Source organism: Urocitellus parryii, chromosome 3 (assembly GCF_045843805.1).
Source record: "Urocitellus parryii isolate mUroPar1 chromosome 3, mUroPar1.hap1, whole genome shotgun sequence".
NCBI lineage: Eukaryota > Metazoa > Chordata > Mammalia > Rodentia > Sciuridae > Urocitellus > Urocitellus parryii.
The window spans coordinates 20,227,071-20,247,767 of NC_135533.1; the positions used below are offsets into that span (position 1 = coordinate 20,227,071).

General features: G+C 36.0%; 1 protein-coding gene across 1 annotated transcript in view; it reads right to left on the minus strand.

Moving 5' to 3' along the window:
• The window catches only part of Exoc4 (exocyst complex component 4), a 783,024-nt gene that overhangs the window by 742,322 nt on the left and 20,005 nt on the right, over positions 1-20,697 (minus strand). The window contains exons 2-3 of the mRNA XM_026392784.2: positions 20,481-20,670; positions 8,267-8,461 (exon numbers count right to left, since the gene is read on the minus strand). Coding sequence (XP_026248569.1) covers positions 8,267-8,461; positions 20,481-20,670 — 385 coding nt within the window. The remainder of the gene's footprint in view (positions 1-8,266; positions 8,462-20,480; positions 20,671-20,697) is intronic.

Sequence of the window (20,697 nt, forward strand, 5' to 3'; positions counted from 1 at the left end):
CTGTGTATGTATACCACATTTGCTTTATCTATTCATCTACTGAAGGGCATCTAGGTTGGTTCCACAGTTTAGTTATTGTGAATTGTGCTGCTATAAACACTGATGTGGTTGTGGCCCTGTGGTATGCTGTTTTTAAGTTCTTTGGGTATAGTCCAAGGAACGGGATAGCTGGGTCAAATGTTGGTTCCATTCCGAATTTTGCAAGGATTCGCCATACTACTTTCCATATTGGCTGCACCAATTTGCAGTCCCACCAGCAATGTATGAGTGTGCCTTTTTCCCCACATCCTCGCCAACACTTACTGTTGTTTGTATTCTTAATAGCTGCCAGTCTGACTGGAGTAAGATAAAATCTTAGAGTAGTTTTGATTTGCATTTCTCTAAATGCTACAGATGTTGAACAATTTTTCATACATTTTTTGATTGACTGTATATCTTCTCCTGAAAAATGCCTGTTCAGTTCCTTGGCCCATTTATTGAGTTATTTGGGTTTTTTTGGTGAAGATTTTTAGTTCTTTATATATTCTAGAGATTAGTGCTCTATCTGATGTGTGTGTGGTAAGAATTTGTTCCCAATTAGTAGGTTATCTGTTCACCTCACTGATTGTTTCTTTTGCTGAACAGAAACTTTTTACTTTGATGCCATCCCATTTATTGATTCTTGATATTAACTCTTGTGCTATAGGAGTCTAATATTAAGGAAGTTGGGGCCTAATCCAACATGATGGAGATTTTGGCCTACTTTTTCTTCTAATAGACACAGTGTCTCTCGTTTAATTCCTAGGTCCTTGATCCACTTTCTGTTGAGTTTTGTGCATGGGGAGAGACAGGGGTTTAATTTCATTTTGTTGCATATGGATTTCCAGTTTTCCCAGCACCATTTGTTGAAGAGGCTGTCTTTTCTCCAATGTATGTTTCTGGCACCTTTGTTAAATATAAGATAACTGTAATTATGTAGGTTAGTCTCTGTGTCCTCTATTCTATACCACTGCTCTACAAGTCTATTTTGATGCCAATACCATGCTGTTTTTGTTACTATTGCTCTGTAGTATAGTTTAAGGTCTGGTATAGTGATGCCACCTGCTTCATTCTTCTTGCTAAGGATTGGTTTAGCTATTCTGGGTCTCTTATTTTTCAAAATGAATTACATGACTGCTTTTCCTATTTCTATGAGGAATGTCATTGGAATTTTGATTGGAATTGCATTAAATCTGTGTAATGCTTTTGCTAATATGGGCATTTCAACAATATTAATTCTGCCTATCCAAGAACAAGGTAGATCTTTCCATCTTCTAAAGTCTTCTTTAATTTCTTCTTTTAGCCTCCTGTAGTTTTTGTTGTAGAAGTCTTTCAACTATTTCGTTAAGTTGATTCCCAGCAAGAAACATTTCTAAAAAAACAAAATCTACTATATGATCCAGCTATCCCACTTCAGTGTATATACTCACAGGAAATGATGCCAACATATAAGAGCAATACCTTCATGCTTATGTTTATTACTGCACCATTCACAATAGCTAAGCTATGGAATCATGCAGGTCAGGAGACAAATGGATGAAGAAAATGTGATGTGTATACACAATGGAATCAGTCATAAATAAGAATGAAATTCTATCAATTTCAGTCAAATGAGTGGAATTGGAGAAGATTATGGTTAGGGAAATAAGGCAGACACAGAAAGACATAGATTCTATACTTTCCCTCATATGTTGATAGCCACAAGTTGATCTGGATATAAAACAGTCGCTACTAGAGGATGGGAAATGGGGAGGCAGAGAGAGGTTGGACAATAATACCCAAATACCATCATATTGATAAATAAGACCTAGTGGTTCTGTAGCACTGTGGAATGACTAGAGCTCATGATAACCTATTATATAATTTTACAAATAACTAAAAGACAAGGGCTCAATGGCTCCAAAAGCAAAGTAATGAAAAGGTGATAGAAATGCTACTTACCATGATTTAATCATTACATATTGTATATAACATGCATTGAGTATTACACAGTAGCCCATAAATATGTACAAATTAAATAATAATCATTATAATAAAGAGTTGGACTGGTCTTTACTGCATTCAAGTAATGTGCATGTTGAGCCAAAAAGAAAAAATCAAGAATGCTTAACTAGACCTAAAATATTTCACCTAGCCCTACTTCAACCATTTTACTAGCTCTATGTAAATCCACCTCCAGATCAGTTTTTGAGAATATAACATGGTAGCAATCACCATATTCTTTCCTACCAATAAAAAAAACAAAAATTATAAATAACATTTGGAGAATTTACTATATATAATATGAATACTTTATGTATAAGGTTTAATATCTCATTTAATCCTTCAACAACCTTTAGTGGTATATATTATTCTTAACTTCACCTTTCAGCAAAGATAAATGGCTACAAGGGCCACAAGTCCACTAATCTGCAGAGTCAAAGTGGGGATTCAAGCAAAGGTCCACCTAACCCAAACTAAGACCCATGATGATAATCCACAACACCCAACAACCGCCAAGGATCTTATAAACTGAAAATACTACAAATACTCTTAATTTTATTATGGGGTTCTAGAAAATGATTTAATTCATTATCCCAGACACAATCATCTTTTCAGTATGAAAGAAATCATTCCACCACACCATTCTTTCAGGAAAGTATTCTGGGATCCTCTGGGAAGAAGGCAGCTACATAAATATGTTATCATAATAATCCTTATCTGACTGTATAGCTATGGATTCCTATTTTGAAGACATATAAATAAAGGAAAATGATTAAAAGACATTCAAAAATCTCTATAATCTTAGGAAGGCTTAGAAATGAAAAATTTATTTTAGTCACAAGTCTTGTGACTGTCAGCTAAAGTGCTTCAAAACTATTCACACTGGCTTGGTTTCCACTGATTGAATGCAATTATGAATTGACTTCTATGGGCTGATAAATCAGAACTTGTGTAAGTGGTTTTCAAAGCTCTCTGCAATCTTGGTATGATACAGATTTCTACATGCAAATTTTCTTTGAGGAAAAAAGTTTATAAAAATATTAACTATCACAAAATACCTTCCTGGCTAGCTTATACCACTGGGAAGATGCCACTATTCTTATATTAATAATTCTTCCAGAATTAATCAGTCATTGTACATTAGAACCAGCAGCTGGAGTGTTTTGAGTGATAATGAAACCTGTAACAAGGCATCTTCAGCCGTCTTTTCAAGACAATAAGGGAATTAAAATTTCAATTTAAATGCAGAGGTTTGAAACACGCTTCACTGGCAAAATTACTTCAATTAATGTGAGTGGAATACAAAGGACAGACTGCAGAAATGTGATGCAGCAACCAGAAATTATGTCATTAATGTGCTTGCATCAACCCAGTACAATGACTGCAAAGGTCTAATTTAAACCGTACATATCACAAAGCTACAGGCTACAATATTAATCAAGTCTCTGATTTCAATGTGACGGATACAGGCTTCTTGTTGGATCACTTCTAGCTTTTCATAAGCCAACAGCAGCTGTTTACCTTGAAGAAGGAAACAAAAGGCCAGACCTATTTGCAGACATTCCCTGTCATGACAATTTAATTATTTTATGCAATACTTGGGTTATCATATCAAAAGAAGAAATAAATACCCACCTAGAAGCCAAGCCTATAACTACCAGGCCAGTCTGACGGTGAAACAAGAACAGCAGGAGATGGCAAGAGCCAGGGGTCACCACTGATTTATTTACTCTAGAATATTAACCCATACTGAGTATGGATCAAATTACTACATATCTGCATCTGCACCTGCCTAAAATGAAAATGCAAAATCTCAGACAAACAAATCCAAGGAAATTAGGGGGTTTAAAAAGACTAGATTGTTTTGTCATTACTTTCCACCAAGGTCTTTTAGCAAAGATTTCCATTTGGACCCTTGAGATTCTTTAAATAGATTTTACTTAGGATGGCACATAACCATGGGCAAAGAAAATGTGATCTTTTTTTTATATGAAGTCCAGTGAAAGAGCATTATTAACCTTATTCTTCACTCTTATATATAAAAGACTACATTGAAGAATACTTCCAAACTTTTAGGCACACTTTAAATCCTACCTCCATGAAATCTTTGTGATTGGGATATTCAAACAATTGCTTATTTGGAACATGCCAACCCCTCAGATCATGCAAACAAATATCACATCTGAAAAATGGCAATAATATTAGAGCCTTATTTCTTATAAGGTTATGGAGAGCATTAAATGAATTAACAAATTATAACATACATATTAGCTAAATATATATTAGATGTTATAATTGTTGTTATTCATTTAAATATTACTAAGAAGAATGGTCAGAAACAAGATGTTTATTTTTAAAAAAGAAAGAAAAAACCCACTAACCAGAGAAGAAAAAGCATACCAGAGCTCCTAGAACAGAAACACCTTTCGCTCCACTAGTATTAAAGGTTTTCACATAGTTACTCATTTTGGCTAACAATTTGTGAACTCTGACCACATGGACTGCACTATGCTAGGCACAGGGAAGACAACAATAGATAAGAACCAGCCCTACCTTCAATGACCTACCACACAAACAAAATCAATTATATTATAATGAATAACACAATGGTTAAGGAAACATTTAAAAAAAAAAAGCACCTAAGTGTTTGAGGCTTTCAGAGAGTCGATAAAATCTTAGAGAATATGTCACCATTTTCCAGGGAGACAGAATTGTGAATCATGTCAGGAAAAAAAACATGGTCAATTAAAAAAGAAACATCTATCCGATCCTTATATACCAGCAATGAATAACTAGAAACTATTATTAATAAAGAACTATTGTTTTTTAAAAGCCTCAAAAAATATGATACCCAGATTAAATCCATCAAAATACACACAATATTTCTAAAGACATAACTAAGCACTATTAAAGGATATTAAACAAAGTCTATAATAAATGAGGCACATCCAATTAACGGACAAGAAGCCTCAATATTGCTAACATAGAGATTCTCTTAATTTTAATGAAAATTCTATTACACTTTCTGTGGAATTCAACAAGTGGGCAATGAAATTGCTATGGAAGAGTAAAAGGTAAAGAACAGCACATACAGAAAGTGAATGTCTTCACTTCCTGTCAGGATGTATTATAAAGTTACATAATTAAATCAGTGTGGTTTGGTGGAGGTATGAGACCAAATTGAATAAAATAAAGAACCTGGAATCACATCTAAGCATATGTGAAAATTTGGCATGTGACAAAGAGCATTATAAATCAGTACAAACATGATTCAATAAAGAGTCTGCGCCTATTGGCTATCCAGAAGAAAAATAAAATTAGATCCACAGATCATACCATATAGAAAATGATCTTTGGAAAGATTAAAGAAGAGAACACACCAACTAAAAAGAATAAATTTAAAAAAGATTTTTAAAAAAAGAGAACATAAGAGTTTATCTTTGAGACATTGGGATTAAAAACATTCTTAAAACAAAAGCACCTAATATAAATGAACAAGATTGAGAAACTTCATGGCATTAAAATTTGTTTAATTTTCTAACAAAAGACACCACAAACAAAGTAAAAAGATGAATCACCAACTGGAAGAAGATATTTATAATCCACCTGCTGACAAAGGATTAGTATCCAGAATATATAAACAACTATAAATAGGAAGAAAAAGGAACAAAACTTCTGGGAAGCATACCATATGCACTCAAACTGTTGTGAAGGCAACTATGGTTCCTTGCCACCCCAATTCCCACCACCCTAACCACATGATTTTGGTTAAACCCGATGACCATGGTACCCAAACTGGCTCAACCTAAGTCTCGATTATTTAACTATGAAAAGATATTATTTTCTTCTGCAAAGCAATCTTTGCAATATGATCCCATGTTTTTCAATCAGGAACAAAAGGTTATTTTCTTATGAAAAGCTGAAAAAATGTGGACTACAGCCTATATCATTTCTCCCTGCACACCCACGCCCTTTCATACATGTGGAAGAGATCAGCCTACAGTAGAACAAGAAAACAATGCAGAGAGAACATACAGTGACATTTCATGTATATGTTTTTAGCAGATTGGTTACATAAGCCAAGCAGTTCTTTGTACTTATGTTAGTGCTAGTTTGGATCTTCATGTTCTCCAAAGGCCATGTGTTGAAGGGTTGGTCCCCAGTCTGTAACCCTACAGGGAGATGGTGGAACCTTTAGGAGATGGGATCTAGTAGAAAGAAGTTAGGGCATCAGGGGTATGACCCTGTAGGGGATACTGGGAACCCAACCCCTTCCTCTTCCTTTGCTTCCCAGCTGCCATGAGGTGACAGCTTCCTCTGTCACCTATTCCTGCAATTAATTATATACTGCCTCTCCACAGGCAAAGGCAATGGGACCAAATCACCAAGGACTGAAACTTCGCAAACTGTGAGTCAAAATGAGCCTTTATATTCTTATGAGCTAATTTACCTCAGCTATTTCAAACAATAATTGTAAAGCTAACTAACACAGCTAGCTAGCATTGAATTTCTAACTTATGACCAATAATTTAATGAAGTTATATAATGAAGTCCTGAAGAAAAATATGTCAAAAAAGGAGGAGGGGGGTATATCCATAATTCATTAGCCTTTAAGTAAATAAATTAGCCCCTGAGTAATAAGACCAAAAAACAAAAATCTGAAATCCTAAATGAACATAACCCAGAAATATAGTCAAGCAACTATTTCAATACATGGCACTTACATAAATGCAGGCCTACTCCCAAATAATCATGATGCAAATAGATGCATATATGCTTCGCAAATATGTATGAATTTATCTATTGCAATTGCTGTTTCTTAATAATTTAACACAACTATGCATTAACCAACACTAAAGCTGACAAGTAATTTTTTTCTGTCAGACAACCTAGAGTCATTATTAAGATGTCACTTTAAATAAGATGCTGGAAACAACCAATTCTCTTGCCACTCCCCAGAGCAAACCACTATTAACCTTCTTCCCCTGTGGAAATTGACCAGGCAGTCCATTCAGAACCAGGTTTTAATATATGATAGCACTTCTCAAACTTTGGTTATGACATTACCTTAAAAACTTATGAAACACTTTTAGCAAAACCCTTCTTGGGAGTCTAAATTAGTTGGAACCACTTAGAACATTGCCTTCAAATTCCCACCAATTTCCTTTAGGGATTTGTTTTCCAGTGTAACAGTGAAAGTAATCTGATAAAACAAAGAAAAAGGGTCTCACTTCTTGAGGGAAAAAAAAAAAAAAAAGTAAATGCAGTCAATCTGCTGCTGAGAACTTATGTAGTCCTCAGCCAACTTTGAGCAGTAAAAGTGGGTGTTTACACGTAGAATGGGCAGAAGATAGAACAGCCCTCTGTAAGAGCCACAGGCCCTGGAAAAGTTAGATTACTTGGGAGCAAAATCTGCATTTCTATTTTTCATTCATCTGCTTGACACTCACCAACAACCACAATCTCCTCAGAACTTTCATACAGTCAAAAAACAGCAAAACTTAGCCGGGCGCAGTGGTGCATGCCTATAATCCCAGAGGCTCCAGAGCCTGAAGCAGGAGGATCTCGAGTTCAAAGCCAGCCTCAGCAAAAGCAAGGCATTAAGTAACTCAGTGAGACCCTGTCCGTTAAAAAAAAAAAATGCAAAATAGGGCTGGGGATATGGCTCAGTAGTCGAGTGCTCCTGAGTTCAATCCCTAGTACCACCCACCAAAAAAAATAGCAGAACTTAATGGACTATGATACAGGCTAAAAGCTAAGTTGTAAAGGGCTTCTGTTTAACAAGGTAACTTCTAGGAATCATCTCAAAAAAATTATTTTCTTTCTTATCAATTGAAAATTTAAAAAAAAAAGCCCTAATGTAAAAATTCCTTAAAGACTTTGTGGAGAACCAGGTTTATAAATCTTTGTAAGTTCTATGTCACACAGATTTTATTCCTTAAAATGAGATTCATTATCTTCCTCTAAAGCAAAAAGAACACCTCTCATTACCATTCCAACATGATTTAAATTCTGGTTTCTTTCCATTATATTTCTGGCTATTGTTCCAAAGGTAGAAAATACATAAATAACAATCATCTACCATTTCAAACACTGAAATTAGGAAAAGAACCAGCCAGGCTTCACATGTGAAGGCTAGTGAATCCTAAGAAGGCACTTTGTAATGTGCTGCATGCATTACAGGATTCACAGGAAACAAAAAAAGAGTACTTTTAAGATAATTTATCTTAGCAGAAATGACCCTCAAAACAGGCTGTTCTCTTACCAGCATGTCAGTGGCACTGAGATAGTGCTTGCTGGCCATGCACTGTTCCAGCTTTTGAGGTACTTGCTTGATGTTCTCGATTTCATCTAGCAGGTTCAGGACATGCTTGTGTTCAATTCCTTCAATCCACAGTTTCCGAAGTTCATCTCGTTTGCAGTGCAGTAACATCTTGCACGAAAGAAGATTCTCTTTTACCTACAGTAAAACAGATTCAGTCTTGAGTCAGTCTAAACCCATAATCTAGTTAGCATTCCTCAGTGGTTCCACTATGCAAAACAGTTTCTAATTCCCACTCCCACTTATTTCCCTTGGTTGGTCTGCTTACAAAATTCCAATCCTGGTTTTGACACTGACTTACTTGGGTGCATCTCTACCTCTTTGTGCCTGTATTTTCTCTACCATGAAATGAGAAAACTACTCCTAACATACCTTTGAATGAATCTAGAAATAATTACTACAAATATAAAGCACTCTGAAAATATAAAGCACCACATAAATGTTAATATATATAAAAAGGGAATAGTCAATGTAAGTCCAAAGCCATTATTCCTTCTCCAATCCTCCTTGAAGATGTCTGATTCAGCTGATAGGTCACTTGGTCCACTTCTAACTCTACAACGTTAGGCAAATTTACAAGTAAGGAGCTGAGCACTCTTCTCAATTGCCTACAATAAAAATAACCCACTTCTAAAAAAGAGTAAGCATATCCAGATATAATCTTAAAATTAAAGAACATACCAAGGATTTTTTGCCTTTATATTCTGAAAATCAGATATTAAATAAGACAATCTCCAGCATTCTGAAGGTCTGTCCAGTGTCCTGACTAGCATAGGCACAACACAACAAAATTAAAGGGCAAGGAGTGGAATGAGGGGGAGACTCACAATACACATGGTAAGAGTAAGGGTTTTTTAATTGATTTATTTATTTCAATTAGGCACATATGACAGCTGAATGCATTTTGATTCATTGTGCACAACTGCAGCACAACTTTATATTTCTCTGGTTGTACACATGTAGTATCACACCATATGTGCAGTCATACATGTACCTAGGGTAATGATGAAGAGTAAGTCTTTATTTTGTGCCCTGATTTCTTACAACATGGAAAAAAAAATTTTAATCATGACCTTTGACCATTCACAAAACTGCTTTCATATACTTTTAACAATCCTCATATATTTTATTTAAATTAAAATTCAGTATGTATTTATAGTTTTGTCTCTGGTTTGTTTGAGCTAAAATTTGTATGCCTGACTGCATCTCAAGTGTACCATGAGATGAGTTTAGGCAAATGCATAAGGTTATATAACCAAACCTTCATCAAGATGAGACATTTTCATTACCCTGGAATATCTGCCATGTTTTTGACAACTAAAAAATCTGTATTCCTCTTCTGCAATATTTGGTGTGTGTGCATGTGCATACTCACTGACCCTCTAATTCTGTGGTTACAAACTAAATTTCCACATTTTTCTAATAAGCACAGAAAATATGAAGATAGAATGCTAAGATTAAAATGTTTCTTGAGGAAGATCCTAATCCATTTCTGTAACCCCAGGATAACACCTAAATCATATTTATATGATACTCTCCCATGTTTAAAAACAAAGATTTCTTGAGTAAGAAAACTTTGTGATGTCCCAAGATAGGCTTGGTAGAATGGTAGGCATGGGGGGGGAGGGGTTACAGACCGACCCCTTGAAAAATCTTACAGAAATGGCTCCCATTATCTTTATTCCTTCCTGCAATCTCACCAAAGTAAAGGCAAAGAAATTCTTTCTTAAGCAAAGAACATCAAGAAAAGAGAAGAGAGGAAATAACCTCAAATAAGAGATAGCAACAGAATTCTAGAAGATGGATGGTGTGGGCAACTGAATTAGCAAACCAGAGAAATCTGAACACCTCAGCCTGGACTGAGAGTTTGTACCAATGAAAAAAGGCACCAGGTATTCAGAAGGCAGAAGTTCAGCGTTACAACTTTCTATAGGAGTACTTAGAGGGCCAAACTCCCATCAAGCTATCCAGACAGGTAATTCCTTTCCCTCACACTGGCCATTCTGGAGAGACTGAATTAGAAAGGATTTGAACCAGGCTGAAGGGAAGGCATGAGATGCTGGACAGAGAGCCTTTTGGACAGCACGCTCCTCAACACCTCTGGACCCTCTACCTTCTTCAGGGATCTGGCTCTAATTAACAGGAGCAGCTCAACTTTCAACCCCAACACAGGAAATTTATGATTTTCCCAGGAAAGTGTCCCAGTCCAAGTAAAAAGTCCTGTCTAATAGTGACAACTAAGGTTTCACTGAAGAAACCACCAAGTACCTGCCCAATTATGGAGCACAAACCCCAGAATATGTTCTGTGCTTCTAACCAGCTCCCTCCCTCTTGCAGACAAATGGTTAGTTTAAGGTCACCATTCAAGGAAAGCATGTAGAATGGACAGACAAGCATCTAAACAAGCAAAAAGAAAAAAGTACTGGAAGGAGTGGGGAAACAGAAACTATACAGGAAATAGAATAAAAAAAAAAGCTATAATTAACAGCCTGAGGAAAAATAAGAGACATTATTACATAAAACAGCAAAACAAGACAGGTGCTACAAAAATTTTCAGAAAATTAAAAACAACTCTTAGAAATTTAATTACAGAAATTTTTAAATTTAATAGAAAGGATGGAAGACATTCTTGAAGAACTCTCCAAACAGAAACATATATAAACATACACAAACAATAGGTAAGAGATAAAAGAAAATGAGGAGATTGGCCTAAAAGTCCAGGAGTTCCAGGAAGAGGAAAATGAGAATAGTAGAGAAAAGGCTAATAAAATTTCACTAAAAATTTTCCCAGAACAAAAAACACGAGTTCTCAAACTGAAAACGCACATCAAGTGCTCAGGGGAATGGAGTGAGAAAAGACCGCACCCAGGACACATCATCCTGAAGTCTAAGAACACCAGGGATAAAGAAACAATCTAAAAGCTTTCAAAAGGAAAAGGGGAAAGCAGGACCTATACAAAGGTGTGAAAATCAGAATGACATCAGACTGTTCTCAACTGCAAGACTAAAAGCTATAATACAAAGGAACATTATACCTTCAAAATTCTGAGAGAGGATTCTTTCCCAGAAAAACAATCAATCCAACATGAGGAAAGAATAAACACATTTTCAGACATGCAAGCTCTCGAAAAGTGAATATTACATGTACCAGGCCCCAGCACACTTCTAAACAATGTGCTCTCCCAATACACCAGACAAACAGAAGAGAAGAAACATGGGATCCGGGAAAGGGTAAAACTATTATAGAACTCAGGCAACAGGAGTATCCATTCGCTAATTCCAGAGAAAACAAAAACAGCAACAAAACTGCACAAGAGAAAATGTAATTATTGTGTGCAACTTGAAAGTAAATATTTATGTAGTTCTAACAAGGCAAGCACTGATAATTTAACCAAAACCAAGATACAACTTCTATATTTAGAGAGAATGAAGGAGGAAGATGTAATAAGCTGGGGAAAGGAGGAAGGACTAAGTCCTCATCCTCCATAGCTAAAAGTCAACATAGAAGATCCCAAAGAGAAAACGCAAGAAAAAATAATGTGAGCAAACTAATAAAAACAGAAAGACCTGTGGGGCCTGTGGATTGGAAGAGTGACTAGTCAGTGCCTCTGAAGCACTGGAACTTGGAATGTGGTAGGATAAAGTAGGGGAATCCTGGCATCTATCACCATTTCTGGTTTTGACTTTTAAATATCTATCTCAAGGCCATTTCTGACTCTTCTTGAAGTTATTGGTTGCTGGATTAAGAACTTCAGATATTAAACTCTTTTTAACTTAGTTAAAATCTTTTCACAAATGGACTTCTGATATTCTACTCATATCCTTGGTTCTCTTAGTCTCAGCTTTTTCTTCTGTGTAATGGTCACCATGGAAGTAGTAAAAAATAAATTTTATGTCATACAACACTCAACTAGGCTCCTGATAAATTTTATGTCATACAACACTCAAATAGGCTCATGATAAATTAACAAACTATCAGTAAAATTTGGCAAACTCTTGTATGATTGGGAAAACACCATTATGGCATTTCACACTAGCATATATACAATGTCATTCACTCACTTTTTACTTCTTCACACTACCTGGAAGGAAAAGTGAAAGGCAGAACTTTTCAGGACAGGTGGGCAGAAGGCAACATAGGCATCAGAATGTGCAGAAAATAAACATCACCAAAATTATTCCCTAAACTGAGGTAACACGGGTGCAAACATAAGCCACAGTAACTTTTATTACAAATTATCCAGAGTCTTCAGCTTTTATATTTGTACATCACAGTTAAAAAGAACTATTATTTTAAAACTGGGGGCTAGTCAGCAATAAAAAAAGAAGAATCAAAAAGAATCTCAAAACTACATGATAAGCAAGGCATGGGGGTGCATGTTTATAAACCCAGCAACTCAGAAAGCCAAGGCAGGAGGATCACAAGTTCAAGGCCAGCCTCAGCAATTGGAGAGCTCAAAGTCAAAGGACAGCATGCTCTTCAGCACCTCTGGACCTTCTACCTTCTTCTACTTATCTAAAATTAAAAAAAAAAAAAAAAAAAGGGCTGGGGATGTAGCTCAGTGGTAGAGTGCCCCGGGTTTAATTCACAGTAGCAAAATAATAATAATAATAATAATAAGGAGGAGGAGGAGGAAGAGGAGGAGGAGGAGGAGGAGGAGGAGGAGGAGAAGATGATGATAAACCAGGGATAGTAGTAGATGCCTAAAATCCTAGTGACTGGGAGGCTGAGAAAATGGAATCACAAATTCCAGTCCAGCCTGGACAATTTAACAAGAAACTCAGGAACTTAGCAAGACCCAGTCTCAAATAAATAATAATAATTTTTTTAAAGAGTTGGAGTAGTTCAGTGGTAAAACAATGTAAGCATAAGAATCCAGATGCAAAAGAAGGTATAAAGTATAAAGTTCTAGAACAGGCAAAAACCGAATCCAATTTCAAATTCATAGTAGCTTGTAACAAGATATGGGAAAGAAGCGACTGCATAGAGGCAGTAGAGAACACTCTAGGGCAATGGTAACACGTTCAAGGATATACACACTTGCCAAATTCACTGACCTATACTCTCAAAATACATGCTTCTAGTATATCTAAATTAGATCTAGACAAAGATGGGGACTACAGCCATTATAAAAAAAAATAGTATGGCAGTTTCTCAAAAAATTAAAATAGAACTAACTACCAGATGATACAGCAATCCCCATAGCGTGTATACAGTCCCCAACTTATCATGCTTCAAATTCACAATAGTGTAAAAGTGACACACCCTCAGGAGAAGCTATACTTTGATTTTGATCATTTACCAGACTAGCCATATGCTATATGATCCTCTGGTGATTCCAGGAAGCAGCAGCAAGATGCAAGCCATGTGATCACAAGGATAAACAGCCAATACTCCACACTGCACTATACCAAGCTAGAATGTTCAGTAGAAGGCATGTACTAAATGCATTTTTTATTTATGGTATTTTCAATGTATAATAGGTTTATCCGGATATAATCGCATAAGCCAAGGAATATGTGTATATCCAAAGTAAATTAAATCAGTATGTCAAAGAGATACCTGCACTGCCATGTTCATTGCAGCACTACTCACAAAGGCCAAGATATGGAATCAACCCAAGTGTTCATCGAAGGATGACTGGATCAAGAAAATGTGGTATAAATATACAATGAAATATTATTCAGCCTTAACAATGGAGGGATTGTATCGTTTGTGACAACATGAATGAACTTGGAGGACATCATGCTTAGTGAAATAAGTCAGGCATATAAAGATAAATACCATTTCACATCACTTACATGTAAAATCTTAAGCCAAAGTAACAGAAAAGAATGAATATGATGGATACCAGAGAATAGGACTGAGAGATGTTGTCAAAAGAGTTTCAATTTATCTAAATTCAAAAGATGTATTGTACAACATGTTGACTATAGTTAATATATTAAAAATACTTGAAAATTGTTACGCATAGTGGTAGAGCTCTGTAGGAGAGCCCACTTGCCTAGCATGTGCAAGGCCCTGGCTTTAATTCCCAGCACCACAATGAATACATTAATTAAATAATTTTTTAAAAGAAAATTGCTGAGATATTTTAAGTGTTCTCATTGCAAAAAACTAAATATATGAAGTAAGGCATATAATAATTAATTTAATTTAGCCATTCTACAATGTATACATACTTCAAAATATCCATCTAAACACAGTAAATCTACACAATTTTTATTTGTCAATTTAAAACATTAAAAAGTAGTTTTATTTTTAAATGAGGAAAAGGAAACAGGGATATGCCTATCCATAAATAAAAACATTCAAATATGAGAAATGTACCCAACTACACATAAAAATTTATTTCTCAAATCCCTGTTCTACTTTAATAAATGTGATGATGGTATTTTCATTCCATTCTTTTAATTTAAGAGAATAATTAAGATTGAAAAATTATGTTACTGTTTTTTCCTTAAAAATCCACAAAAAGTCGAGTTGTTCAAATCATGACATCACATATGGAGACAAGTTTCCTTGGAGTCCTTGGAATTTTAGCAGCTTCACATTTTCCCCTCATCACCTGTCCATCGAAACCAAGAATTTCAGGTTCAATACACAAGACCTGCAAGTCACTCTAATTAGAGACTACAAGAAAAAAAGAAAAACAGAATCTAAGAGGCTATTGAAAACAGAAATGAGAGATGATACAGAAGGCAGAGAAGCAGAGATTTTGCAACCTAGCCTTGGGAAAGATGAAAAGATGAGGAAAACAGGGTTTTTTGGGGTTTTTGGGGTTTTTTTAATCACAATGTCTTAGCTTTGGGGAAAGAAGGAGAAGAGATATACTCAAGAGGGGTTGATGGATACAGGCACAGGGAAAATGCTAGAAGATTATAACATTTAAATTATGTAATTAGAAAAGTACTGAATTAAGATTAAAGGGAGGGTGCACCTCTAAGTGTACATATTATCTGTAATAAGGTGCACCAAATGAGCAAGGAACTCATCAAACCTGTAGACCACAAAGATCCTGAAAGTGCCCTATGAGCAAGAGATGGTCATTGTAGATTAATATAAATCAATATTATTCTTAATTCTAAAAGTACAAAATACTGTTATACCATTTCCACTCCGCTTTGGCAGTGAAAGTAATTCTACATATAAGCACTCTTCTATGGGTATTCACCTGTTGCAAGGATCCAGCCCAACTTTTTCCATGAAATTTTATAGAAAGTGCCTAGAAAGACAAACTTCAGAAACACCACTCACTGTTCTGTTTAAAAGCCCTTTGGAACTATAGGTCATTTCAAAATTACATTTAGTTTTTTTCAGCTGACATTCTAATATCTTAAATTCTCTGAGAGGCTCACCACAACCCTATCCCAGGGCAATATCTCCTTTTGAGAGGCTGAGTTTGGGTACAGTTGAACTTCATGCAAGGATTATCTCATGGTTCTTATTACTACACTAACGTACTTCAGACTACTGGTCTGTTTTTAAATTATAATATCTCATTACCGCCTATTATTTACAATCACCATTTCTAGAAAGCTGAAGGCTTTTTTCCTTTTTTTTATTCAATCAGGTAGGAATTTCCATCTTATATTTGGGCTACAAAAACCATGTTATTGCACTATGATACTCCTAATTTTAATTAAGGCAATTCTTCATTCTAATTCCACCTCTCAAAGTATACTTTCATATAAAAGCCAAAGTTATTTTCTGTACATGTTAACTAATGAGCATTGTATTACCGAATAATTAGGCTCTAATGACTTCACTTGATTATCACATATAGCTATTTTTCTAGTTACAGGCAGCAAAAACAGATTTTACATCTTGATCTAGTACTAAGAGGGCAGTCAAAAATGGGGTGAAAGGCAGGTGCAGTGGCGTATACCTGTAATCCCAGTGGCTCGGGAGGCCGAGACAGGAGGACTTCAAGTTCAAAGACAGCCTCAGCAATGGTGAGGCACTAAGCAACTCAGTGAGACCCTGTCTCTAAATAAAATACAAAATAGGCCTGGGGATGTGGCTCAGTGGTCAAGAGCCCCATTCAATCCCCAGTACCAAAAAAAAAAAAAAGTGGGGGCAGTGGTGAAATGTTAAGTGTACATCACAACAGAACTGGATCTCTGTGTCCTCCCTTCAGCCTACATTGCACCTGTGATACGCACAGACTAACTCATCCTAAAGAAATCTAAGTTAGGGCTGGAGTTGTGGCTCAGTGGTAGAACACTCAACTAGCACAGGTGGGGAACTGGGCTCAACACCACATCAAGATAAATAATTAAAGGTATTATGTCCATCTACAACTAAAAAATATTTTTAAAAAATTTAAAAAAAAAGAAATCTGAGTTATCTTACCACCTAGTACACCACAAAGAAACTCTCAGATTCAAATACCTACAAGTCTCCAAGTTGTATCAACTCATATTCATCTAGTTTGGTATTGCTGCTGCTATATTAGACAGTTTTAATGAGAGACACTGGCAGAATTTCTGGATTCTGAAATTACCTAATGTAATAATATCTCATTTTGACCAATTTTACAATGTATTCAAAGTAATAGAACTTCCCAAGTATTCTGCTTATTACTCGAATTATTTGACCTTGTCAATCATACAGGGTATTTTATTTGTACAAGTTTTTAAATCTAGAAAACATTTCTATATAAATATTGAAAAATAAAAAATAAAGAAATAAAAGGGCTGGGAATGTGGCTCAGTGGTAAAAGCACCCCTGGATTCAATTCCCAGTACAGAAAGAAAGAAAGAAAGAAAGAAAGAAAGAAAGAAAGAAAGAAAGAAAGAAAACTGTAAACAGTTGCATGGTCTCAAGTTTTAGAAGGTAGCAATGCATGAGTATGAACATCTGCATCTGTCTTAGTCCCCACTAAAACCTAGTCCTAGACCAATAGCAGTTCTAAGAAAAATACGAGTCACATTATGTCATTCTTATGCTCAAAACTTTACAATGGTTTCCCACCCTATTGAAAGTTAAAAATCAGAATTCTTTTAACGACCTACAAGGTCCTGTAGGCCTTGGTCCTCTGTGCCACACTTCACCCACCCACTCTCTCATCTCTCTCCTGCTGCTCCCTGGACTCCTCTGTTTGCTCAGGCCTAACTGGCCTCTTTGCTGCTCCTCCAAACTTCTAACCATGACTCTGCTGCAGTTCCCACCCTCTCTCTCACCCCTTTAGATGTTGGCTCAACTGTAATCTCAGTGAAGCTTTCCTGACTTATGCAATTAAAAGAGCAGTTTCCTACTTTCCCTTTCATTTTTTCCTTTTTTTGCACACAGCATTTGTTACCATCTATTATTCCATCTGTTTACTTATTTATTAGTTTTCAGTCTCTCTCTCTCTTGATTACAACGTGGACTAGTATGTAAACTCCACAAGGACAAGAATTTGTGTCTGTTTTCATCACTTTAATACCCCAGAGCCTAGAACAATGCTCTCAGTCCAAGACAGACACTCAAAATACAGAGATTAAATAAGTGTTGATAAACATTATCTATTTGCTTATTTCTTGCCTCCTCCCATTCACATGGAAGCTCCATGACATGGTCAGGGACTAGTGTTTTCCACTTGTATAGCCCCAGAACTTAGAACAGACCTAGAACAAAACCAGCACTCAACACATACGTTGAATGAATCCTCATTATATTTTGGTACAGAACAGAAAGAAAATTTCAACTCAGTCTATACTGCTCCACATCTTGCTTGGCTCTAAAATAAAGCACCCCACAGATGATTGAATCATTCACATTTTTAATTCAAAAAATGCATACCTATATTTTATATGCAATCCAAAATGCAATTAAAAACCAAAAATGACAAGGAAAGATAAGAAATATCACTGTTTCCTTGGTGATAAGAAATAGACAGACAAAAAGTTCATGGTACAAAATTGTCAAATTATGCAATAAAAATATATTCACTCTCATTTTTCCCTAACATTTTTCTTCTTCTATTAATCAATTATTAAAGGCTTTTTTTGCAAAGAGTTTTAGTTCCTTTTTTTCCTCTTCCCAATATTGAAGCTAATTCTGAAGACTGAGTTGTATGACATTTACTTTCATGACACTGTCTGATATAAGAAAGGTTTCTTTTGTTTGTTTCCTTTTGCTCAGAACCACAGCATATTGAAAATAAGGAAGGTAAGAAGACTGTGGCTACTAAAACAAATGTGCAGTCCTCAAGATGAGGCTCTTTTCAGTACCAGGCGAACACTCTTTGTTTGCAGCAAAGATGCTATCGACTCAAAATGGTAGGGAGCAAAGCAGAAAGCAATGCTGGTGCTTCCCTTGAGATTAGGACAGAGTCCATTCAGTCAACCAAACTAATCAGAAAACACAAATACCAAAAGGTCCTTCACCTTTGCTGTGATTACCCGAGGCAAAGCCAGAAGGTCAGCAGCTCTATACATTCATTTTCTGACCCTTCTTGAGCTTAGTATATTGGGTCAAAGTGGACTACAGTTTATTTTAAATCTACAGCAACTGATCTATAGCTTTACCTAGTCTCACAGACAAATCCATAGAATGAACTCAACCACTTGTGAAGGCTAAGAATTATAGTATTCCTTTCCAAAATGCCCAGTTATTTTTAAAATGTAAAGAGGTCAGTACATTCATTCAAAAAAGGTTAAGAGCTAAATGATTCTGAAACTAGACTCTGAGAGGTTGCAAATCATGTACCAATAATATTCTTGGAAGGATAATTTATGTATCTGCTTACAAAATCATAAGATAAGGTCTAAAGAACAGGAAATAAAGCATGTGAGAATACCCTAAACACAGCCATTCTGGGTAGGTTCAGGTCGGGGAGTCCCCTACCAATCTCTAGCATAGGGCTGTGAATCTAAGACTGATCCCCCAGTGGTGCCTGAAGGGCAGTAGCCAAATGCTAAGAACACCACCAAGCATGATGCTCTGGATGGTTCACTCCAACTCCAAATAAGTAGAAAGCACTGCCCCTTAATGTTTGCTATGCTTAATGTTTTGATATCTGCAAAATATCACATGTTTTTTAATTTAAAAGGGATTTTAGTGCTTAAAAACTGCCTGAAAATCAGTAGCAAAACTTTATATTCAGGGAGACTATAGAGTTCAAATTCTAAATTTGACAAGAAAATAAACACAACCATTTATGACAAAGAATCAATGTTCAGTAAGGGTAGAAATTATTGTTACTCATCAAAATATAGTATAAAAAAAAGGTATTTAAGGAGTGATCTTAAAAACAGACAGCCAAGAGGGGTTGAGGTATAATTCACTAGTAGAGCACTTGCCTAGCACATGTGAGGTCCTAGCTTTAATCCCCAGCACTGAAACACACACACACACACACACACACACACACAGCCAAGAACAGTACAACTATAAAGTTACAATATACAACCCTTACTTTATCAGTTCATCCCTTGACAAACAAAAAAATGCCCATTATGAACTCACTTTATCACTTAAGTACCTCAGGCAGATAACTAGGAACCAAGAGCTTTTCAAAGACTTATCATTAAAAAAGGGGGTAGGGAACAAAGATGAAAAAGAAACAGTGCCAAACAACAAAATTACAAAATAAAAGTTAATACCAGTTCATCACATCCAAGTGTGATATTCAAAAATTGTTTTTCATAAACATTTCATCCTGTTTAATTTGTATATTAGATTTCCTTTTCTTCACAAAAATACCAAGAATTCACACAACTGCAGATAAATCACAACTAACTTCAAATTATGTGACATACTCAAAGCCAAAATTTCATAAAACAACCAAAAAAATGTTTTCTAATTGCTACAGCAATATACGTAAATGTGTAAAAAATAGGATATGAGCACATTAAATACACTGTGATGGAGCCTCTGATAGTAAGAAGCCCTGGAGTCTGAAAAGAGCTCTCCTCTGGTTCAGATTCTTTGCAGTCTTCCTCAAGTTGAGGCCACCTTCTTATGCCACTTCACACTGCAGAAACCAAGGAGACAAAGAGGCGGAAGGACAAGCCCAGGATGTTCTCCATGGTCTTAATCAGGCAGGCTTTCTAGATACCTGCAGGAAGGTCCTTGTTAAGGACCATTAGCCATTGCCATGGCACCTCTCCAAGCACACACTTGTACTAAAAGTAAGTGCCACAGACACCAGACAAGGAGGAGGCCTACCTGTTTTATTTTATTTCGGGAGTTGGTGATGCGCTCTGTGATGCTCTGGTATGTGCGAATGGCTGTCGTCAATTCTGTGTAGTGTTGCACAATTAGTTCATCCAGGTCACGGTCACATTTCTCATAGGCCTCTTCAAGGCGACCCTTCTCATTTTCTCTGTCTTCAACATCATCACTGGTAGACAAAGTCCTGGTAAAGACAGAATATATCAAGCTG